Below are 18,832 nucleotides of genomic sequence, written 5' to 3'. Positions count from 1 at the left end.
AGGGTGTTATAAGTAGTAACGCAGGTGATGTTCTTAAGGTCTTTTATGTGGTGATCTATCTATCTACTGGCACAGTTGCTTCAGATGTTACTTTTGTAGGAGCTGGAGTCAGCTGGTTTCTCCAGTGTAATACACAAGCACTTGTCAACCTGCAGTTTTCTTCTGAACAAGTATATTGAGGTGGTAGCCATGGTCCTTTTGTTTCCACCCTTGGGCCTTTTCTCATATGCATGCATTGTTCCTCAGCATGTGCCAGGGTGTTTCTTCAGCTTGTTTTAATTGTACTGTTCCATTCTCTCTAGCAATCTGCCGAGCGCTGCGTGAGCACACTGCTAGACCTCATCCAGACCAAGGTCAACTATGTGGTCCAGGAAGCCATTGTTGTCATCAGAGACATCTTCCGCAAGTACCCCAACAAGTAGGTGGAGGTAGTCTAAGGTTTTTAGAAGCCCTTGTTGCTCACATCAGTATGGAGCAATGTAAAACCCACTCAGCATAGCTTACCAGGGCTCTGAAGCAGAGGTGGCCTTTGTTCTGAAAAGCCATGTCCATTCTGATTCTAGCTCCTACTACAGTAGGACTCAGATGTTAGCTCTAAATGAGGTATCAGCCTGGCACATTATTAGTTTGAATCAAAAGCTTTTCCTTCCCCACCATTGCATATTCATGCTGAGTATAAGCCTTAATCAAAAGCTGTAAAGCTCTCACAGAGAATGCCAAAAGGAAAATTAGACCAAGTTTACAGCATTGGGTGTCTGGTTTTGCTCATCTCCTCTGGAAGGTTTTTATATACAAGGCTATGAAAGTTCATGGCTTTCATGGGCTGAGGTCTTGGTCAGATTGTGCTGAACAAAACACATAGTTTTCACCATCAGGAGCTCTCTCTGGCTTGGGCAGTACTCGGCTCTTTTTCAGCTGTTTCTACAGTAAGGTTTTGTCTCTTAGCTGCACAACAGCAGAGTCTTTGAGCAGATACTTCATGATCACCTAAAAAGTAATACGGGACCTCTGCAGGCCCCTCTGGCAATTTCTGCTGTCAGTTACAAGAGAGATTACCTGCTTATTGACTGGGGTACCCACACACGGGAATAGGGGAAGCTAAATAATCCATGTGAGGTTTAGTCTGTTTTACAGCAAAGCCTTTGGGGAAGTGTAATACCCAGTTTAGAGTTACCAGTCTGAAGATGCCAGTGAGGCTGCAGGATCTGATACAAACTCATGGTTTAAACTGTTGGATCAAATGTTCCCTTTAGCAAAACAGAGAGGGAAGGAGAATTCCACATCTGGGTGGTCTTGTTGAATAACAAAACTGCAAAGCTCTTGAGGACCATGTGAGCTTGGTAAAAGAAAAAGGCTAGGAATATCTTCTGTAGTTGAGTGAAAATGCTGCTTGTTGAGTACAAGACATTGTCATTCAGTGCAGGATTCTCTGCAGAATGATGTGGGCAGAGATGGAGAAACACAAGTGGAATTCACCCCAGTAATCCATCTGTACTCTGACAAACCAGGTATGAAAGCATCATTGCCACTCTGTGTGAGAACCTTGATTCCCTCGATGAACCAGATGCTAGAGCTGCGATGATCTGGATAGTGGGCGAATATGCAGAAAGGATTGACAATGCAGATGAGCTGTTGGAGAGTTTCTTGGAGGGCTTCCATGATGAAAGCACTCAGGTAAAGTTATGTTCTGCATCTTACCTGTAGTGTTTCACGCAGTGTATGTATGGGACAAAAAGTAAGTAATATTGCAGTGCTCAGGAAATACCTCCCAAGGAAAGCTTCAGTATTTGGCTAAAATAAAACTTTTGGGAGTCTGCAGACTTGCTGTCTTGTCTGTATTTCCCAAACTTCACTTTTTAGAAGGATAAGACAGAACAGGAGGGGTTTCTAGATTTTGTATGTATCTTGGGGAATAGCTCTACTAGGGACTAGAACATACAGAAGAGTGATGAGATGCATAAATGTACAACATAAATCTCAGTGTACTAATCTGGGACTTGTCTGTAGAAGTATTTTCCAGTAGGCAAGAGTGAGTCTCATTGTGTACTGGGTTTCCCTGGCAAAGAATAGTTGTAATGCTGTTAAAAAGCATAGGACTCGAGTTCCCTATCAGTAAAGGATGTTGAGACTTGGAAGACGTTGCTAAAGCGTGGATGAATTTTCTAATCCCTGCTGTGTCTGCTTCTCTTAGGTGCAGCTCACCCTACTGACTGCTATAGTGAAGCTGTTCTTAAAAAAGCCTTCTGAGACACAGGAGCTGGTTCAGCAGGTCCTCAGCCTTGCCACACAGGTAAGCCAAGGTATTGAGAGAACCAGAGCCCTCCAGACATCGTGTTGGCCTGCTGTGTGGTGTCTCCCATCTGCCAGGCAAATCAGCTTTGCAGTAAATAGGATTCAAGCATGTTCCCTTCTCTCCCAAACACACTCCATTTAAGAGCTGCTCTGTGCCTGTTACCATGCCATCTGGCATCTGCTCTCTCCTTCTTAGCTCTTGCTTCATCCTAATTACCTCCCATTCCCCCACCAAATGAAAAGCTAGGGACAGGGCAGAGTTATGAAGAAACCAAAATGCTTTCTCTTTGAAGATGGCTTGCAGTTAAAACATCTGGAGCTATGACAGAGGGAAAGGGTCTGGCAAAGACTTGGTTCTGTGAACAGCAAACCTTAAGCAGTGTTATGAAAAAGAAAGAACTGAGGTTTGGGTTTTTTTCCTTTGTACTTGGATGTTGTCAGCCAATGTGACAGCTTTGCTGGAGGCTTTAACAGTGGGTTAAGATCCTGGATTCATTATGCATGAGGTGCTGAGTTATGAGCTCAAATCACTGCAGGCAGGACTGGGCTTGAGCTGGTAGACAGAAGTGCTGTAGCTCTGCAGGACAGACGTGGAGATGTCATGGTGGCTGGAGAGGGTAGGACATGAGCTGATCCTGTTATAGTCCCTGGCTGTAATGACTGGGGTAAATGTGTGATGGCATAGCCCAGAAAAAGCCCTTCTGTTCCAGACCTGCTGTGTCAAGTGATGAAAATAGTCTCTCAGCTGCTCTGAATGGGCTGCCATTGTTTCTGAACAGAAAACCTGGACTCTATCATTAGCTGGCCTTTTTGGTCCCCTTTGCTGCAACAAGCCATGGCCGTGGACTTATGAGTACTTAAAACTTTTATTCATCCCTTTGGGGGTGTTGCATTGGTCAGAAACAAGAAATCTGTGGTCTGCTTTTCTTCCTTCAAAACCTGCTGTTAGGCAGGCTCCCAGCAACTCTTTTGAGAGGAACTGGGCCAAGGGCATGCTTTATCATTTGTCTAAGCTAACAGAAGAAAGGTACTAAGTGTTAAAACCCACTATGCTGAGTCACAAAACACTTAATGGTACCCTAGGAATATAATAGGCGTCTGTTTTTTCTCTGTTTGCCACAAATGTTGATTCAGTCTAGCTGGTATTTTATATGAATAAGTCAAAGTAGGATAACTGGCTGTAAAACACTAAAAAGTCCTGTGCTTCAAGGTCTGATTTCTAGGTAGAGATACTGTTTTTTCACTTGAGTGGGAGAGTAATTACACGTGTATTTCTTTCCCCAGCTTAGGTATTGTTGCACTTCGAGTTTCTCTTAGGGTATGTCTGCACAGCAAACTGCTGGTGTGGTTGTAGAAGAAGGCAGCTTAATCCAGCCAACACTGGTAAAAATAGCAATGAAACAGCTGGGGATGGGAGGGACACGGATGTGTAGCTGCAGTCAGGGTCCCTGGCAAGCCCATAACCTAATGGATGGCACAGAGCCATTGCTCTCGTTTGGCACAGGTGGGTAATTAGGCTAGCATGAGTTCATTGGTATGCACTACAGGTGTGCATGCAGCCCCAGGAGAGCAGAGAATTGGGAGAACTGTGGAAAAGGGAGCTGTGAGCCTCCTGTTCCAGTAGATTTACTAAAGTTTCAAGTCTGTTTATTTGGCTGTGGGAAGAAACAGTCAGTCTTGAATCTGTGTGTGCCTGCAAGTAAATAGGAGCATATGTTCTTTCATATCTGCCCTTGCAGAAGCCCTGCCTCCTCCTGAACTGCCTCTGCAGGCAGGATGCCAAGAGTCTTGTAGGAATTAAGGGTGAAAAGTGTAAAGAGTCCACGACTCCACCATCAAAATGAAAAACAGCACTGCAGAGGAATCTGTCTGTTGTCCCAGATATTGTATCTAGGTCCTTACAACAAAATGAGCTTAGCATGGTCAGTGTCATTACAAAGAGAGGTTTTGCTGTGTGCCTGTGAATGTCTCGAGACTGACAGTGGAGAGGCAGGTGATAGGAGGTCAGCAGCAGTGGGAATAAGATCATGGAGGAGGAAAAGAACTACCAAGTAGGAAGGCTAATGAGGTGTATGATGTGTTGCCAGAGTTTAGTGGGGGGGGGGAAGCTTCAAAAACCTTTACCCTGTTATTCTGCTGACATGGGGGATTAAAAATCCCAGTTCTCGTTTCCATGAACAGTTCAAACATGTTGCACTACACCACAACACCTCCCTCTCCCTAGAACGTTAGCTGCCAACTATCACCATTCACTTTACTGCTCTGGGCAGAGCTGTTGGAAAAGCAGAGAAATAATTAGCACTTCATGCAGAGGCAGAACTGTCTGCAGTGAAACAAGGCTATTATTGACAGCTGGAGAACTGATGAAGGATCCTAACTGTGTGTCATTAGCTTTTTTACATACTTCATTAGATAACTAAAAGGCGGGATTAATAAGATCTCTTTTTGGTATGAAGTATATGGCTTGTTAAGATCCATTCTGTAGCTCTGCAGTGTATTTTTGTCCAGCAGTGTCCTTGGGTAAATAGTACATTTCCAGGAATCTTGGATCATTCTGTTCCAATACACATTATTGTATGTCTACCCTTACTATGTGACAGAGTCATTTTGACCTGTGTTCTTTTCTCCTATCAACGACCCTCGGAGTTCTCCTGATATTTACTGTTATGTCAAGTGGCAGGAGAGCTTGGAAAGCAGTTGAAGCCTTAAAGGGACCTTAAAGCTCATTCTGTTCCAACCCCTGCCATGGGCAGGGACACCTTCCACTTAGAGCAGCTTGCTCTGAGCCCCATCCAACCTGGCCTTGAGCACTGCCAGGGATGGGGCAGCCACAGCTTCTCTGGGCACCCTGTGCCAGAGCTTCAGCACCCTCACAGGGAAGAGCTTCTGCCTAAGAGTTCATCTCAGCCTCCCCTCTGGCAGATTAAAGCCATTCCCCTTTGTCCTGTCCTTGCCTTTGTCAAAAGCCCCTTTCCAGTTTTCTCAGGGGTTTTTGCCTCCTGAGCAGGATGCTAGGCATTAATACTTTGGTTCTTATTTCTCATTTTGGGATGTTCACATCACAACAAGCAGTTCATAACATTATTCTGAAGTTGGTGACTGGATGGTTGGGGTTTTTTTAATCCAGAAAAATGAAGTGATTACAGGCATTAGTCTGCTTCAGAGCTGTGACTGATGTATTGCTTTGCCTCAGGATTCCGACAACCCAGACCTGCGGGATCGGGGCTACATCTACTGGCGCCTTCTTTCCACGGATCCAGTGACTGCCAAAGAAGTGGTCCTGTCGGAAAAGCCACTTATTTCTGAAGAGACTGATCTGATTGAACCTACCCTGCTAGATGAGTTGATCTGCCATATCGGATCTCTGGCTTCTGTGTACCACAAACCACCCAACGCTTTTGTGGAGGGGAGCCATGGGATCCATCGCAAACACTTGCCAATTCACCATGGAAGGTAAGCTGAGGGCAACCCTGGTGATAACAGGCAGGATTGGTTGTTTCTTTCTAGCAAATAGTCCAAAAGATGCAAAGATCTTTTTTAACACCGTAGTGGGGTTTTTTTTCCCCTGCTATTGTAAGGGCTTGCAGGTCATTCAAGAGGCTATTTCATTGTGAGTTTTAATCCTGGGTATGTAGCTTCTGAATTCCTGGGTCAGAAGACAGAGGGAAGTATCCAAGTTCTTGTGTGAGGAGAAGCTGTGATGTTTTTTGAGAAGACACTGGCTATAAGCCCTCTTGGCAGGAGAGTTTGAATAAAAAAGCAGAAACTTTGGATAACTGGCTCAAGTGTCTCCTCAAGTAGGAGGGTGACTGTGGTTAAAACCCAGCATCCTTCAGAAGGATGCACTTCACTGATTTTCTAAGAGCTTTTACTTCAGCAACAGCATAGCTTTACAAGCCTCAGTTGTGTAGAGTAATACTAGTTCCCTGGAACAGGCAAGTACAGGGATCCTTTACTGTTGGAATATAAAACGGGGGAGGACTGGTAAAACTACCTTTCTCTAGGTGCCTAAAGGGGAGTCTAAAAGCCATCTGAGCCCTATCATTGAAAACTGTTTGGGCTTAAAAAGGTGTCTAGACTGATGTGGTTCTGTCTAACCTTTGTGGGGAAGGTGCTTTGGCTTTTTGCCTGGAGCTGTAATGATTCCCCATGATCACAGTCCCAGAAGTGGGTTAGATCTGCAAGAGCAGGCAGTACAGTAGTCCTGGGCTACAGCTGTTAAGCGGGTTCCCATGATTCCTCATTCAGGTGGACGGTGCTATTTGCACTAATGGCATTAAATACAAATGTAAGTGTGCTTTACAGCAGGAGGCAAAGTATCCAGGCTTACTTCTTAATATTCCCAAAGTGACATTTGGAGTGCTATTTTTTGCTGTTGTGCTGATAAATCAGTGTGCAGTGCTGCTCCTTTTCTATTTTCTGACACCACTTCTCTGCTATTCTTAGCAACTAAAGCTATTTCTGTAATGACTAGCTTTGGGAGGCTGAATTGTTTTCTCCCTGCCTATGAAATCAAGTCTGAGTTCACTGAGACCCAGGACCAGCAAGCACAAGTCTACCGGTCGGACAAAAAAGGCAGCGGGTGCTTTTCATGCCTGCCTCTTATAGTCAAAGAGTTGGCTTCAATAGCAAAATGAGCTGGGGTGAGGGTAACTTTAGTCTTTGGTATTACCAGCCTTCCTGTACACTGTTGTTTCAGGTCACTACAGAAGCTAATGTTTTAGGGGGGGTTAGCCAGCTCAAGGAGCAGTCTTTCTACAAGCTTCTTGCTTATACTGTGTACGTGGTTTGACTCTCGTAGTTCATGCTCAGACAGTCTGATGACCTTAAATCTTTTCTGACTGTAGCAGTATTGTACACTGCCCTGGTGGTGTTTACTACTAAATTACCCATTACTTCAACATAAAACCTTCAGGCCTCAGTCAGCAGTGGCAAGCTGGGAAGGGCCAGGAAGGTGCTCAGTGGAGCATGCTGCATACAGATGCAGTGCTCTAGCCTGTTTGGAAAGTAAAAAAAGAGTGGTGTTACTTCATGGCTCACCTCATAAAGAGGCCCCTGTTGTGGTTTTCTGCTTTACTATTAGCAAAAAGACAGTAAAACTTTACAGGCTGATGCCAAGTTGATGTTAATGACCTCTGTATACCAAACTGCCCCTTTCAGCCATGAGAACTACAGTGAGCAGCTCTGCAGGAGCGTGGCTGTGGGAGCCTGAATTTGGGTATCCAGTATGATTTTACTGAATGCTAAGAAAACTGGGTTGCCTCTTTCTAGTGCTGAATGTGCATGAAAAGATACATGAAGATCTGTTAGCTCAAGGCAAGTTGAGTGTGTCCAGTGAAAGAGTCTCCTCATCTCGCTATTTGGAGTTACCCTCATTACTTCTGCACTCTGGTAATGACCATTCTTGTGGCTCAAGAGAGCTCAAGTTTCTGCTGGAGACTGAGATTTTCCTTCAGGTTGGACACTGAGATGGAGGTAGAAGCATGGAATTTTAGAGATGTCCACAATGGATGTGGTTTAAGAGAATCAGGGCAGCATTGTATTGAGTCAGTGGGCAGAAGTAGCTACACGAGTGGTGCTTTCCTGGGTATAAACCTAGGAGGAGTTAGTTATGGTTGGCAGAATACTACATACTTGCATTTTGATTTCATTTTCATTTAATGTAGGACAGGTTCCTTTCAGCTTATATGAAGACCCACTGAGCAGCTCATGGGTGGTGAGATGTTCCTGCCTTTGCAATAAGCCCAAGTGTCATAGAGCTGCAGATGGATCCTAAAGCTGCGGGATAAATCTCCTGATTGCTTGGCAGCGTGTTTTCGTGCGATGGCCCCCACTACCCCTGCTCAGCTGTAATGGGAGAGGAGGAGGCTTGGGTAGGATCCCCATTCCCACACAGGCTATTTTTGATTCTGGTTAGGCTGTGACACCCAACATCTGGAAACCTCTGGAGGCTGAACTCATAGGAGAGCCCAGTCTCCAGCTCATGTGGGTAAACCCAGCTGCTAGCCACTGCCCAAGATTATGAGGAAGAAATATCAAGTCTTTTTACCCTTTACAACCTATGTATTCTTTATTCATATTTTTTCTCTCAAAGGAAATGCAAAGTTGTTCATACAAATCCCTTTGAAGAGCAATGGAAGGCTTTTGGTGCTTTTGTTTTTTAATACAAACTGACTTAGCTTTGTCCTTTCCTAATTTCTTGTTGGGCTTTGGGGCAGCTGCAGTTACACAAGACCTTGAAGGATTACTTTATCTCCATCAGAAGAAGGATGAGTAAGTGTTGAAGAGGTGTAGTGTTAAAGGGATTATATACTGGGAACGAACCAAGTGTGTGCACTACCGGCTTGTAATGTGCCTCTGCTCATACATGCTGTTCTTCCCTGTTCTCAGGTTGGGGGTGGAAGTGCATCACGGTAACCACTTGCTCTTCAAAACTATTTTAGCTAGCTGTTCAGCATACTCAGAAGTCTCCCTGCTGAAGGCAGAAGCAGAAAAGACAACTAATATTACTCCTATTAGGGGTCTAAAGCTTTTAATGCAGAGAAGCCCTAGACCCTTTCCACCACTGCCTGGTAGCTAATTCATTCTGCAGTACTTATGCTGCATCTCTTCCTCTTTGCCCTGAAGTTGGGAGCAGCTTATATGCTGTTGTGTCCTGGGTTCAGGAGAAAAAGAGCTGCTACATCTGAACCCAGGACACATTGCTAAAGCTTTCCCCTCAGTAACTGAATAAGGATGAGGAAGAGAGTTGTGGCTACTCCAAATCAGGAGCTTCAGTCCTCAACAGAAGAGCCCCAGCATTAAACACCTTGTCAGGACACTCTCCCTTGGTGTTTATGTGCAATTACCTGTGGGCTGCATCTGCAGTAACATGTGCTAGAAATAATTTTGTCAGTTACTGCTGGCAACAGGATAAAAAAATAGATTTTAAGAGAGCTAAAATATTAGTGTCTCTGGATTTAAAGAATAAATACATTGTAATGAGATCTCCAGGAGCTACAGTCAGTCATAGTTGGGGTTTTTTTCTCTCCTTGTAAAATTCAGTGGCAAGTGAATATAAAAGGTAACCAGACTGCACATGATGAGTTCTGGGAGCTGTATCTTGAGCATTCCTAGGCTAGCAATCAGCATGGCTGCTAACTCAAAGGCAGTTACTGATAGAAGCGAGGAATCTGTTTAAGACTGACGTCTTGAGTTAGAAAAGAGTTATGGAGCTTGGTGCTGGTCAGTAGGAAGTGGTTCATCCAGACCTGTGGGGAGTGCTTGAGTTTGCACTGATTAGAGTGGGGGCTCAGGGGTTGCTCAGTGCTAGGTCTCGAAGGAAATCTGTGTGTCTTCCCTCCCCATGTCCACATGTAGTTCTCCAAGCCCAGTAGGCTGAAAAACCTCTCTATAGGCTTCTTCTGAGCTGGGAAACCATTATTTTCAGTGCTGTAGTCCATGTAGTGCTCATGGCTCACTGTTTTGGAGGGGTCTGTGATGCTCGAGGTGGGCAGTTTTCATGCCTTTGTGAAGAACCACATGCCGTAACACACTGCCTTGTACATGGCAGTGGTCAGAGCAGCTGCTAGGATAAGGTATTTTAGATGGCTTCTGCTTATGAGCCACCTCTTGCTGTTTCCCCATGCTGGGAATCTGAAGATCACTAATGTTTCTCTCTTCTGCTTCTTGTTCCTCCCTCCCATAGCACTGATGCAGGCGATAGCCCCGTGGGCACAACAGCCACTACAAACCTGGAGCAGCCACAAGTCATTCCATCCCAGGGCGACCTTCTGGGTGACCTTCTCAACCTGGACCTGGGACCCCCAGTGAATGTTCCCCAAGTGTCCTCCATGCAGATGGGTGCTGTGGACCTCCTGGGAGGAGGGCTGGACAGCTTGGTAAGCAGCATCCTCTTTAGCTTCAGCTGATGTGAAATAATTGGAGCTGTGCTTATCTCTGCAAAGCCGTGATCATTTGTGCCTGTAATGCTTGGATCACTGAGTTCCCAGTGCTGAGTCCTAAAACTCCAAGGGGATTTAACCAGTGTGACTGTACCAGCTTTCAGCAGGTTTTTCCTGCTATAAAACAAATGGTGGTGCATGCTGTAGCATCCCCACGGTCAGCAGATATGTTTGTCCCATGCTTTTGCTGTCTGTGGAAGAAAACCAGAAAGTTGTTTTAAGGATGTGAAGTGTTCCACTGCTTTGTAATTGGTTCAAGAAGGTGTTTGTTCCACACTGTTCCCACCCCTACTGAATTTCAGTGCAAAGCTCTCAGGGCTGCAGGCTATAGCCCCGTGTCATCCCATTTGTATATTCTCCAGAGTATGCCATGGTTTAATATCGGTGACATTTTAATTGCAGTTAGGTCAAGAGAGAAGCACTCTGAGTAGTCCTCCCCATGCCATAGCTGCTCATAAGGATGTATTCTAGTGCTAACAGGGTCAGCCTCTGGAGTATGAGTAATCACACGTTGCTTCTGCTCTGGGGTGTGAGCTGGGCATGAGCTGCAATGAGAAAAACACTTAGCAAGGAGACCATGGCAGTGGGGAGAAGCTTGGTGCTTTGACCTAATGCTGATAGCAGCCAGGCATTGAGGAGTGGTGAGTGCAGTTAATCAGCCTGAGAGTTATTCCCATGGTGGGGAGCACAGCACACAGATCCCTAACGCCCTGGAGACTTACCTACAGGGGTGAGAAGTAGCCTAGGTATACTTGCACCATGTAACCTGAGTAAAACTGTCCCAGTGAACACAGCTGGGTGTTTTTCAGACCTACAGTCTTGCTTTGGTTTGAGATTTGGCTTGTAATGAACTGGCTTGGGTAATCTGTGCATCTTCAGTTCTGAGTCAAGCTCTGAATAATAGAGGTAGGAGGCAGCTGGATGAACCCCAATGCAGCAGATCCTTATTTGTCAAAGATTTTTATTTTAAGCTGCCATAATCTTATTAAAGGCAGACATTAAGCACATTTCCAGCTCCAGCACTTCATGAGCTAATGAACTGAAAACTAACTTACTGGCCTTGGCATTCACAGAGGTCAGATGTGCTTTACCCTCTCTGCCATCTAAACAGCAGTTTGCTGATTTAGCAGGGAGACTTCTTTTGCTGGGGAGGTAGGGAATTAGGGCAATAGATTAAGCTGGAGGTGCTGGGAAAGCAGACAGTGAGCCCGCAGCAGTGACTTTTGCAGCCTTTGCCCTGCATCCCAAGATGTGCCACTAAAACACTGGTATTTTTAACTGTGTTAAGGCATTGCAGCAAATGGTGCTGTCTGTGGCAGCTCAGAATGCTTAGGAGTTAAATTCCTCTGCCTAAACCATCTTCCAGGCCACTTACAGTAAACCTTTGTGTCTCATTAGTGTCAGAGACTAATAAATGGCCACAGCAGGAGGGCTGAAACTTGGTTTTGGGAAGAGTTCTCTCGCAGTTGGCATTAATGGGCTTAATTTAGTGCCCTGCTTTGGCAGCAGAGCTGACAGCTGATACAGTACAAGGCTTTTACTTAGTGTTTTCCTCAAGCCTTAAGTAAATCCATGGGGCTGTGAAGTGTGATGGAGCAAAGTGCTCATGGCTGGATGGGGAGGAGCTGTGCCTCTGGCTGCTTGGGCCAGTGCTGTCTCATCTGTGTTAGTAGATGGAGCGAGTACTAAAAGGAAAGTATCTGAATGATGGTGGGTTTGGTTTCCCCTGGACTACTTCCTGTTGAAGTGCTGTTGCATCAAATGTCTTCTCTCCTGATCCCTCACATGTAGAAGTGAATCTTTTTCTGGTAAATCTCTGTGCTTCTCTGGCTTTTCCTTCCTTAATAAAGACATTGCAGGTGACACCAAGTTGGGCAGGAGTGTTGATCTGCTTGAGGGCAGGAAGGTTCTACAGAGGTATCTGGACAGGCTGGACTGATAGGCCAAGGCCAAACTGTATGCAGTTTAACAAGGCTCAGTGCCAGGTCCTGCACTTGGGTCACAACTCCATGTACCACGACAGACTTGGGGAAAGAAAGACATTGAGGTGATGGAGCATGAAGAAGGGAATGAAGCTGGTGAAGGGTTTGGAGCACAAGTCTTGTGAGGAGCAGCTGAGGGAGCTAGGGGTGTGTAGTCTGGAGAAAAGGAGGTTCAGGGGCACCTTATTGCTCTCTACAGCTGCCTGAAAGGAGGTTGTAGTGAGGTGAGGAATCGATCTCTTCTCCAGGTAACAGGCAATAGGACAAGAGAACACAGCCTCAAGTTGCACCAGGGGAATTTTAGATGGAGAGTAGGAAAAATGTCTTCCCCAGTGTCTTTTGGACAGTGATGGAGTCACCTCCCTGGAGGTATTTAACAGACGTGTAGATGTGGCACTGGGGGATATGGGTTAGTGGTTGGAGTTGGCAGTGCTGGGGTAACGATTGGACTTGGTGATCTTAAGGGTCTTTTCCAACCTAAGTGACTCTCTGATTCTATGATAATGAGTCTAATTAGTGTATGAGTGAATGTGATCTGTGTTTATTGGTGTGGGCATGTTTGACACGTATCAGGCTGAGTTAACCCTAACCTGGTATTAGCTAAATTGCTGGGCAGTGTCTCCTGGCTGCATGGCTGGGCAAGGGGATTGATTGGCAGTTGGATCCTAAGCTATTATTAAGCCACATTTATGCAGTGCCAAAACTCAAGAGTCCTGGCTGTCGGTGCAGCAAACCCTTCCTCTTTCTCTTCCAGATACCTTATACTCACACCTTTCATGTTGTATTGCTGCCTCGTTTGTTCTGCTTTGAAGTCTCCCTTTACTCCTAAAGTCTTTTTAATAGCATTTCTTCCACTGCTTTGCTGGGCAGACTGAGGCTCGCATACTCTTGCATGAAACATGAAGTGGTGGGAACATCCTTCTCTCCTCCCCAAACCAGAGTTTACTTCACTTTTGGCCCTTGTGCTACCAGAAAGTAGCCCTTTTTGGTTGTGAATGTCAAGGGAGAGGTCTTCCTCTGCATGTGCTGCTTTGGTTTTACTTTTACATCCCTCCTGTTGTCTTAAGAGTCTAAGTAAGAGTACTGGAACCAAGTGTGGCTGGGGTCTGAGCTAAGGAAAGATTGAAGATGCATTTTCCAAACAGGAATTTGCCTAGTGTAATGTTTTGAAGATGGAGTTTTTGCCACCCCTACTGTTAATCCCTGTTTTCTGCTCATCACTAGTGGGTCTCTTTTGGATCATAGATGACCTGAGAGGAGGCAGGCGAACATAGTGTTAGTCTGTGGCATATTCTCTGCATTGTGCATCTGGCATTAACTCTCAGTGTGAGCAGAGGCATAAGTTGGTTTAATGCCAAAGCAGAGGAACCCCAAACCCCATTTCCACTTTCCAGGCAACCTTTTGGTATGTGAAAAAGCCTAAATAAGCCTCTCTGTTACAGTGGAAGAAAAGGGTTTAGGATGTGCTTGAGCTGATGCACAAAGTCACGGTCTGTTGCTGTGGTGGTGAGATTGCATCAGTACTGCAAGTGTCTCAAAGGCAGCTGAAGGTCTGGAAGAAGCTGCTGCCAGGATCTGAGCCAGGTTGTCACATTCACTCACTGTCATGTGTTGAGCCCCTTGGAGACTCGTTGTAGCTCTTATGTGTTTGTTAAGGTCTCCTTTCCTTTGCAGGGGTGTCTGTCTTCAGAAGGATGCTCTTTCAGTGAAAGTCCCAACAGGACTAAGCAAGAAACAACAGCAGCATTAACTTCCATGGCAAATGTCAGTCTGCATTTCCTAAACTGTGGGGCTTTTTTAAATCCAGGCATTTATATAGAGACTGCATGTTGTAAAACTGGATGAACACCAAATTAATAGTGTTCTCTGGAGTTTTCCTCAGCCTTGCTAGATATTTATCCCCATGACCAGTGAGAATCCAGCTGCTTGTAAGGTTCATTCCTTTAATGAGTAACTATTTCATCACCTTAGTAAGTCCTGTAATTCGTATCAAGGTAACATGCATATTGTGCATGCACAGATGCTGAGCATGTGTTAATAAAGGGGGGGGGGAGGAAGCCTTTAGTTACAAGATGATATGCTTTGCTTTTGCTGTATGACTTACAGAGAGCTGTTCTCTAGTGAACAGAGCCAGCAGTGAGCCTGCTTTGGGTTGTGCCCCTATTTGCCACCCTGGGCAGACCTCTGCTTTGCTTTCTTGTCTGTGAAATGGTGACTAAGCCCATTGTTACAAAGCTGTTGAGATCTCCACAGTGTGAAGTAGTGATGTGGGAGAAGCAAAACTTGCTTGGACAGCAGAATGTCGGATGCAGAGTTGTGCATGCTGAGAGCTTATGGATGCTTTATCCCCTTAAAGCCACCTCGTCAGTGCCTAAACTTAATTCAGATTATAGGCAGCCCTCCAACTCCTGGTTTAGTGTTGATGCAGCGCTTTGTAGGCTGTCTGGGCTGCCATGAGTCAGGGTCACTTTGCCTTTAAACTTTTCTGTGTGTTCATTTGCTCTGAAGATCCACAGGGCATGAGAGCTCGGGCTGGGAGCCAGGGAGGCTGGCTCTAAACCTGGGGGCAGAGCAGTAAATCTGTAGGAATGGACATGCTTGGATTGTCTCTTATGTAAGGATTTTATTTAATACTCTAGCCACTCATCTACAAGACTATTATTGATTCAAGGCTGGCAGCTGATCAGACTGATTTATGTCCTGAATTGTAAAGCTGGTTGATAAACACTGCAGTTTTCTCTAATACCTGGGCTGCTTTGTGCTGTTCCAGGTGGATCTGTGCCCCTCTATGGAATCAGGTTGGACATAAGAGGGGTCTGACCCTAGAGGTCTCCTCTGCATGGTTCTGTGTCCTACTGCTGTGCTCGCTCTGAAGCATGGTGGAGGGCAGGGACATGAGCTCTAGCTTACCCTTTCCTGTGGGGTGTCCTGGGCTCTGGATGCCTGTAGGCTTAGCAGCCTGGGAAGAAGCACCTGTTCCAGCAGTGGTGAGTGCCTGCCTGATCCAAAAGGATGGTCACTCCTCCCTCACTGATACTTTCAAGTGGAGAGTTCGAAGTTTGGCCTCAGTGCACAACACCCTGGCTTGTTGAGGTTGATCAGGGACTCACCAATGTTGTATAAAAGGAAAACTTGTATTTCACATGCCCAGAGTAGGAAGCCTCACATAGTTATTGAAGCCCAAAAATGCCAACTTCCCCTCCTGGCTCTGCAGATGACTTGCTGTGTATAATCTTAGGAGAGTTACTTCATTTACCTTTTCTGGGAACTACAGTGTGAACATGCCTATACCAGGTCAGCCCCAACATCCATTTATGCAGTGGAAGTGATGCTTCCCCAGCTTCCAATAAGGTGCTGAGCATCTCTTTTCATCTGGGCTGTTCTGGTTTGATGATCCACAAAGGACATCTGTTAGGATTTCTGACAAAGGGCATGTGTCCATTGCTGGAGCAGTGCTGATATGGAAAAGGAGCTCTTCTGGTGGGTCATTCATTCATGTCTGATTTAAGGCTTTTGTTGCTGCAACAGTGATAGGGCTGCTAGAGCTTTGCAGAGCTGCTTTTTTACACTTCATAAATGAAGATGTTAGCAACTTCCTTTCATTTGCTGATGGAAATCATTCAGCAAGGTAAAGCATTAGTAGTTAAGTGCTACTGGAACTAGTGGCTATTGTATTGGCAGCATAACCCATCCTCTACCACCTTTGTCACAGCTCACCTTGGTTTGGACAGTAGCCTGGCTTGGTAGTAGGAAAACAGGCACATAAAACAGGCATCAAATGAGGTACTGAAAATGCCTCTGTGTGAGCCACAGTGGCATTGCAGTGAGATACCTACGGCCCATCAGGAAGTCAGCAGGTGCAGACCATGCATGATCTGTCTTGCACTTCAGATGTCTCTAACAGGATGAGCCCAGCTCAAGTGGCCTGCTAGCAGCCCTGTTCTCAGCATTTCCTTCAGCCCCATAGCCTGATTGTTATTAGGTAAATACCTGGCTGCTGTGTTATTGAGGGCATGCTCCCATCTAGCTCCTTGACATGCTTAACTCTTGGTTTGGGGTGTGAGGGAGAGGGGAGGCAGCATTTGTCCCCCCTTAACCCATGAATTATGGCTCTATGAAATGCATAGCTGCTCTGAAAACCCTGGAGATGCGATGGATGCAAGGCAAAGCGGTTGCTGAGCAGTGGTTGTTGCAGCTTCTGTCCCTGGCTCCACCCTCCTGGTTATGTTTCGGAGCTCCAAATGCCTCACGTCATGTTGCAGAAGTCATTGTAACCCCTCCAGATCACATGAACACTTCGGCAGAGTCACTTCATTATGAGCTGCTGTTAAGATGCAAATAAACCCTGCTAATGCAGTAACTTCAGCACTGCTGCACTTCATAAGTCAGCGTAACTGCTTACACCGAGCTGGGATTACAGGGCAAATGCTCTTCCACTGCACAGCAACGCCATCCAAGCCAACTAATACAAAGTAAAGATACCAGTGCAGCTTGGGAAGAGGTTTTATTGGTACAGGATTGAGCCTGTATCAGTAAAACCTGTAGTGAATAACCCATGTGGCTGCTTGAGTGCTGTTATGGCAGGATGGGTTTGGAGGGAATAAAGAGAATTCCTCTTTCAAGAACTTTGTGTGTTTGGTGGCCAAGGCTCCCTGTTCATCCCTTGAAGCTGTCAGCTCTTCACCCTAGGTAGAGGCTTTATGCTCTTCAGCAAGAGGCAAGCCTGACAACTTTGGGCTTAGGATCAGGGCTCTGCAGTGCTTTGAGTTCCCCTTGGCCATCAAGTGGCAACTCTCATCCACCCCCACCTTCACAGCAAGTCTGAGGGGGGCTCACCAGGCCATTAGCCTGGTCCTTTCCTCCATGGGGCTGTTGCCTGCTCTCATGTAATGCAGGTTTATGTTGTCCTCCCAATAGGAGTGGCTGCCCACCCCTGAGATGAATGGAAATGGTTAACCAGAGCTGCCAGCCCTGGGGAATTGGTTCAGCAGCACTTCACGCCTGACTAATATCTGCTTCTTTCTTTCTGCACTCTGCCTGTCACTCCAGATGGGAGAGGACTGTCTGTGGGTAATTGGTTCCTGTTCCCTCTGCCTTCCTCCTTCCCTCTTAATCACGCACGTTGCTGTTACCGTCTCTTCCATCATTTTGAGTTTGGAATAAAGTTAGCTCTTGGGCATCTTGCAGGAGGACTGGGTAAACCAGACCTGTAGTTTCTGAATGGGGAAAGCATTGGTGCTGTAGGAGGGTGACAGGAAAGAGAAACAAAGGGATTTCTGTGCTGCTGCAGTGGGTTGTGCACCCTGGATCTGAGGCGGAACTGATTAGTTGTTCACGAACTTTCCCCCCTTTCATTTCTGTTGAAGTATATGTGTTGTCGCTTCTCTTTTCGCTATGTTAGGTAGAGCCAGCTCTGGCTCTAGGGACCTGGTGAAGCTGCCAGCTCCTTGGAGCTTCTTGCTCTGCAGCTTTGTAGCACATCTGCAGCACTTACTCCTGAGCTGGGAGCCAAAAGGGTGGCAGCCTGCTGTGTGCAGACCCCTTCTGTGAGCAAAGCCGGGCTTCAGGAAGAGCAGGTCAGAGCTTCCTGGCATTCAAAAGAGCTCCTTTCCACCACAGAGGAATTAGGGGCAATCTAGAAATCTAGTGGTAAATTCTATGAGCCAGTGAGGTTTTTTCTCTGCCTTGTAGGGGGTGAGAGCTGGAATCTTGGCTCAAGACAGGCAATAAATCCAAATTCTGCTTTTCCCCCAAGGCCTGACAATTAGGGAAAATGGAAGGCTTGCTGATAGCTTGAGGAACCCCAATATGTTATTCCTCCCAGTGAAGGCATGCCAGATACCAGTGTACGGGTTTCTCCGAGGTTGGATTCCTAGCCTGCAGCTTCTTATGATGAGTGTAGTAGGAAGTGGTACAATAGTTAACATCTGGCTTCATTATGCAGAATTATTCAGTCATTTCCATAATACCCTTTGTCAAATGCTTGCTGCTTGATAAACCAGTCTTTCTCCTGCTTCAGACAACAGTACCAGAAATCCTCCATGCATACAGTAATATCTGGAAATGAACTGGATTCTTTACCTTTTTCCTCTGGACTTCACTGCCTGTCAGTATAAAGTGTAAACTTCATCTGCATGCAAGACTGTGAATAGGGATGAGGTGTAATAGTTGCATTTATTACTCCTCAGTGAGCCAGTAACAAGATGTAAATGATCTGATATATTAATCTAAAACATGGCTTGGCTTAAAGAGCAGGCTGTAGCACAAAACTCTGCTCTGCCAGGCTGCTTCAGAGGGGCAGACCTGACAGTGTAATAAGCGCTATTTTATAAGCTTAGTATTAATTGGATTTGCATCCTCTGGCTGGCTTCCTTCAGTCTGTGCCTGATCTTTCTTTTGACTTTGGAATTGCTCGGTTTTATCTCTTCAGTAAGCTGGACTTGCACAGAGCACTGCCATGGGCAGCAAGAGGATGGGTTGCTCTGTGAAGAGGTGGCTGTTGCAGAAGATGAGGGGTGTCCTATAACTTTCTACCATGACCTCAAATAGGGATAAACTGAACTTCACACAGGATAAAAGAGCTCTTAAGGCTTCTTAACAAAAGGCAAATTGTGT

At 45.8% G+C, this 18,832-nt stretch overlaps 1 protein-coding gene across 1 annotated transcript in view; it reads left to right on the top strand.

Annotated features, from left to right (window-relative positions):
* Positions 1-18,832, top strand: part of AP2B1 (adaptor related protein complex 2 subunit beta 1) — a 78,618-nt gene that overhangs the window by 31,401 nt on the left and 28,385 nt on the right. The window contains exons 10-14 of the mRNA XM_061355574.1: positions 303-418; positions 1,509-1,674; positions 2,192-2,290; positions 5,486-5,745; positions 9,980-10,172. Coding sequence (XP_061211558.1) covers positions 303-418; positions 1,509-1,674; positions 2,192-2,290; positions 5,486-5,745; positions 9,980-10,172 — 834 coding nt within the window. The remainder of the gene's footprint in view (positions 1-302; positions 419-1,508; positions 1,675-2,191; positions 2,291-5,485; positions 5,746-9,979; positions 10,173-18,832) is intronic.

Source organism: Neopsephotus bourkii, unplaced genomic scaffold, assembly GCF_033783945.1.
Source record: "Neopsephotus bourkii isolate Nb327-2 ecotype Australia unplaced genomic scaffold, CSIRO-AGI_Nbou_v1 NB_804, whole genome shotgun sequence".
NCBI classification, from domain to species: domain Eukaryota; kingdom Metazoa; phylum Chordata; class Aves; order Psittaciformes; family Psittacidae; genus Neopsephotus; species Neopsephotus bourkii.
This window is presented reverse-complemented; position numbering and strand designations above follow the sequence as displayed.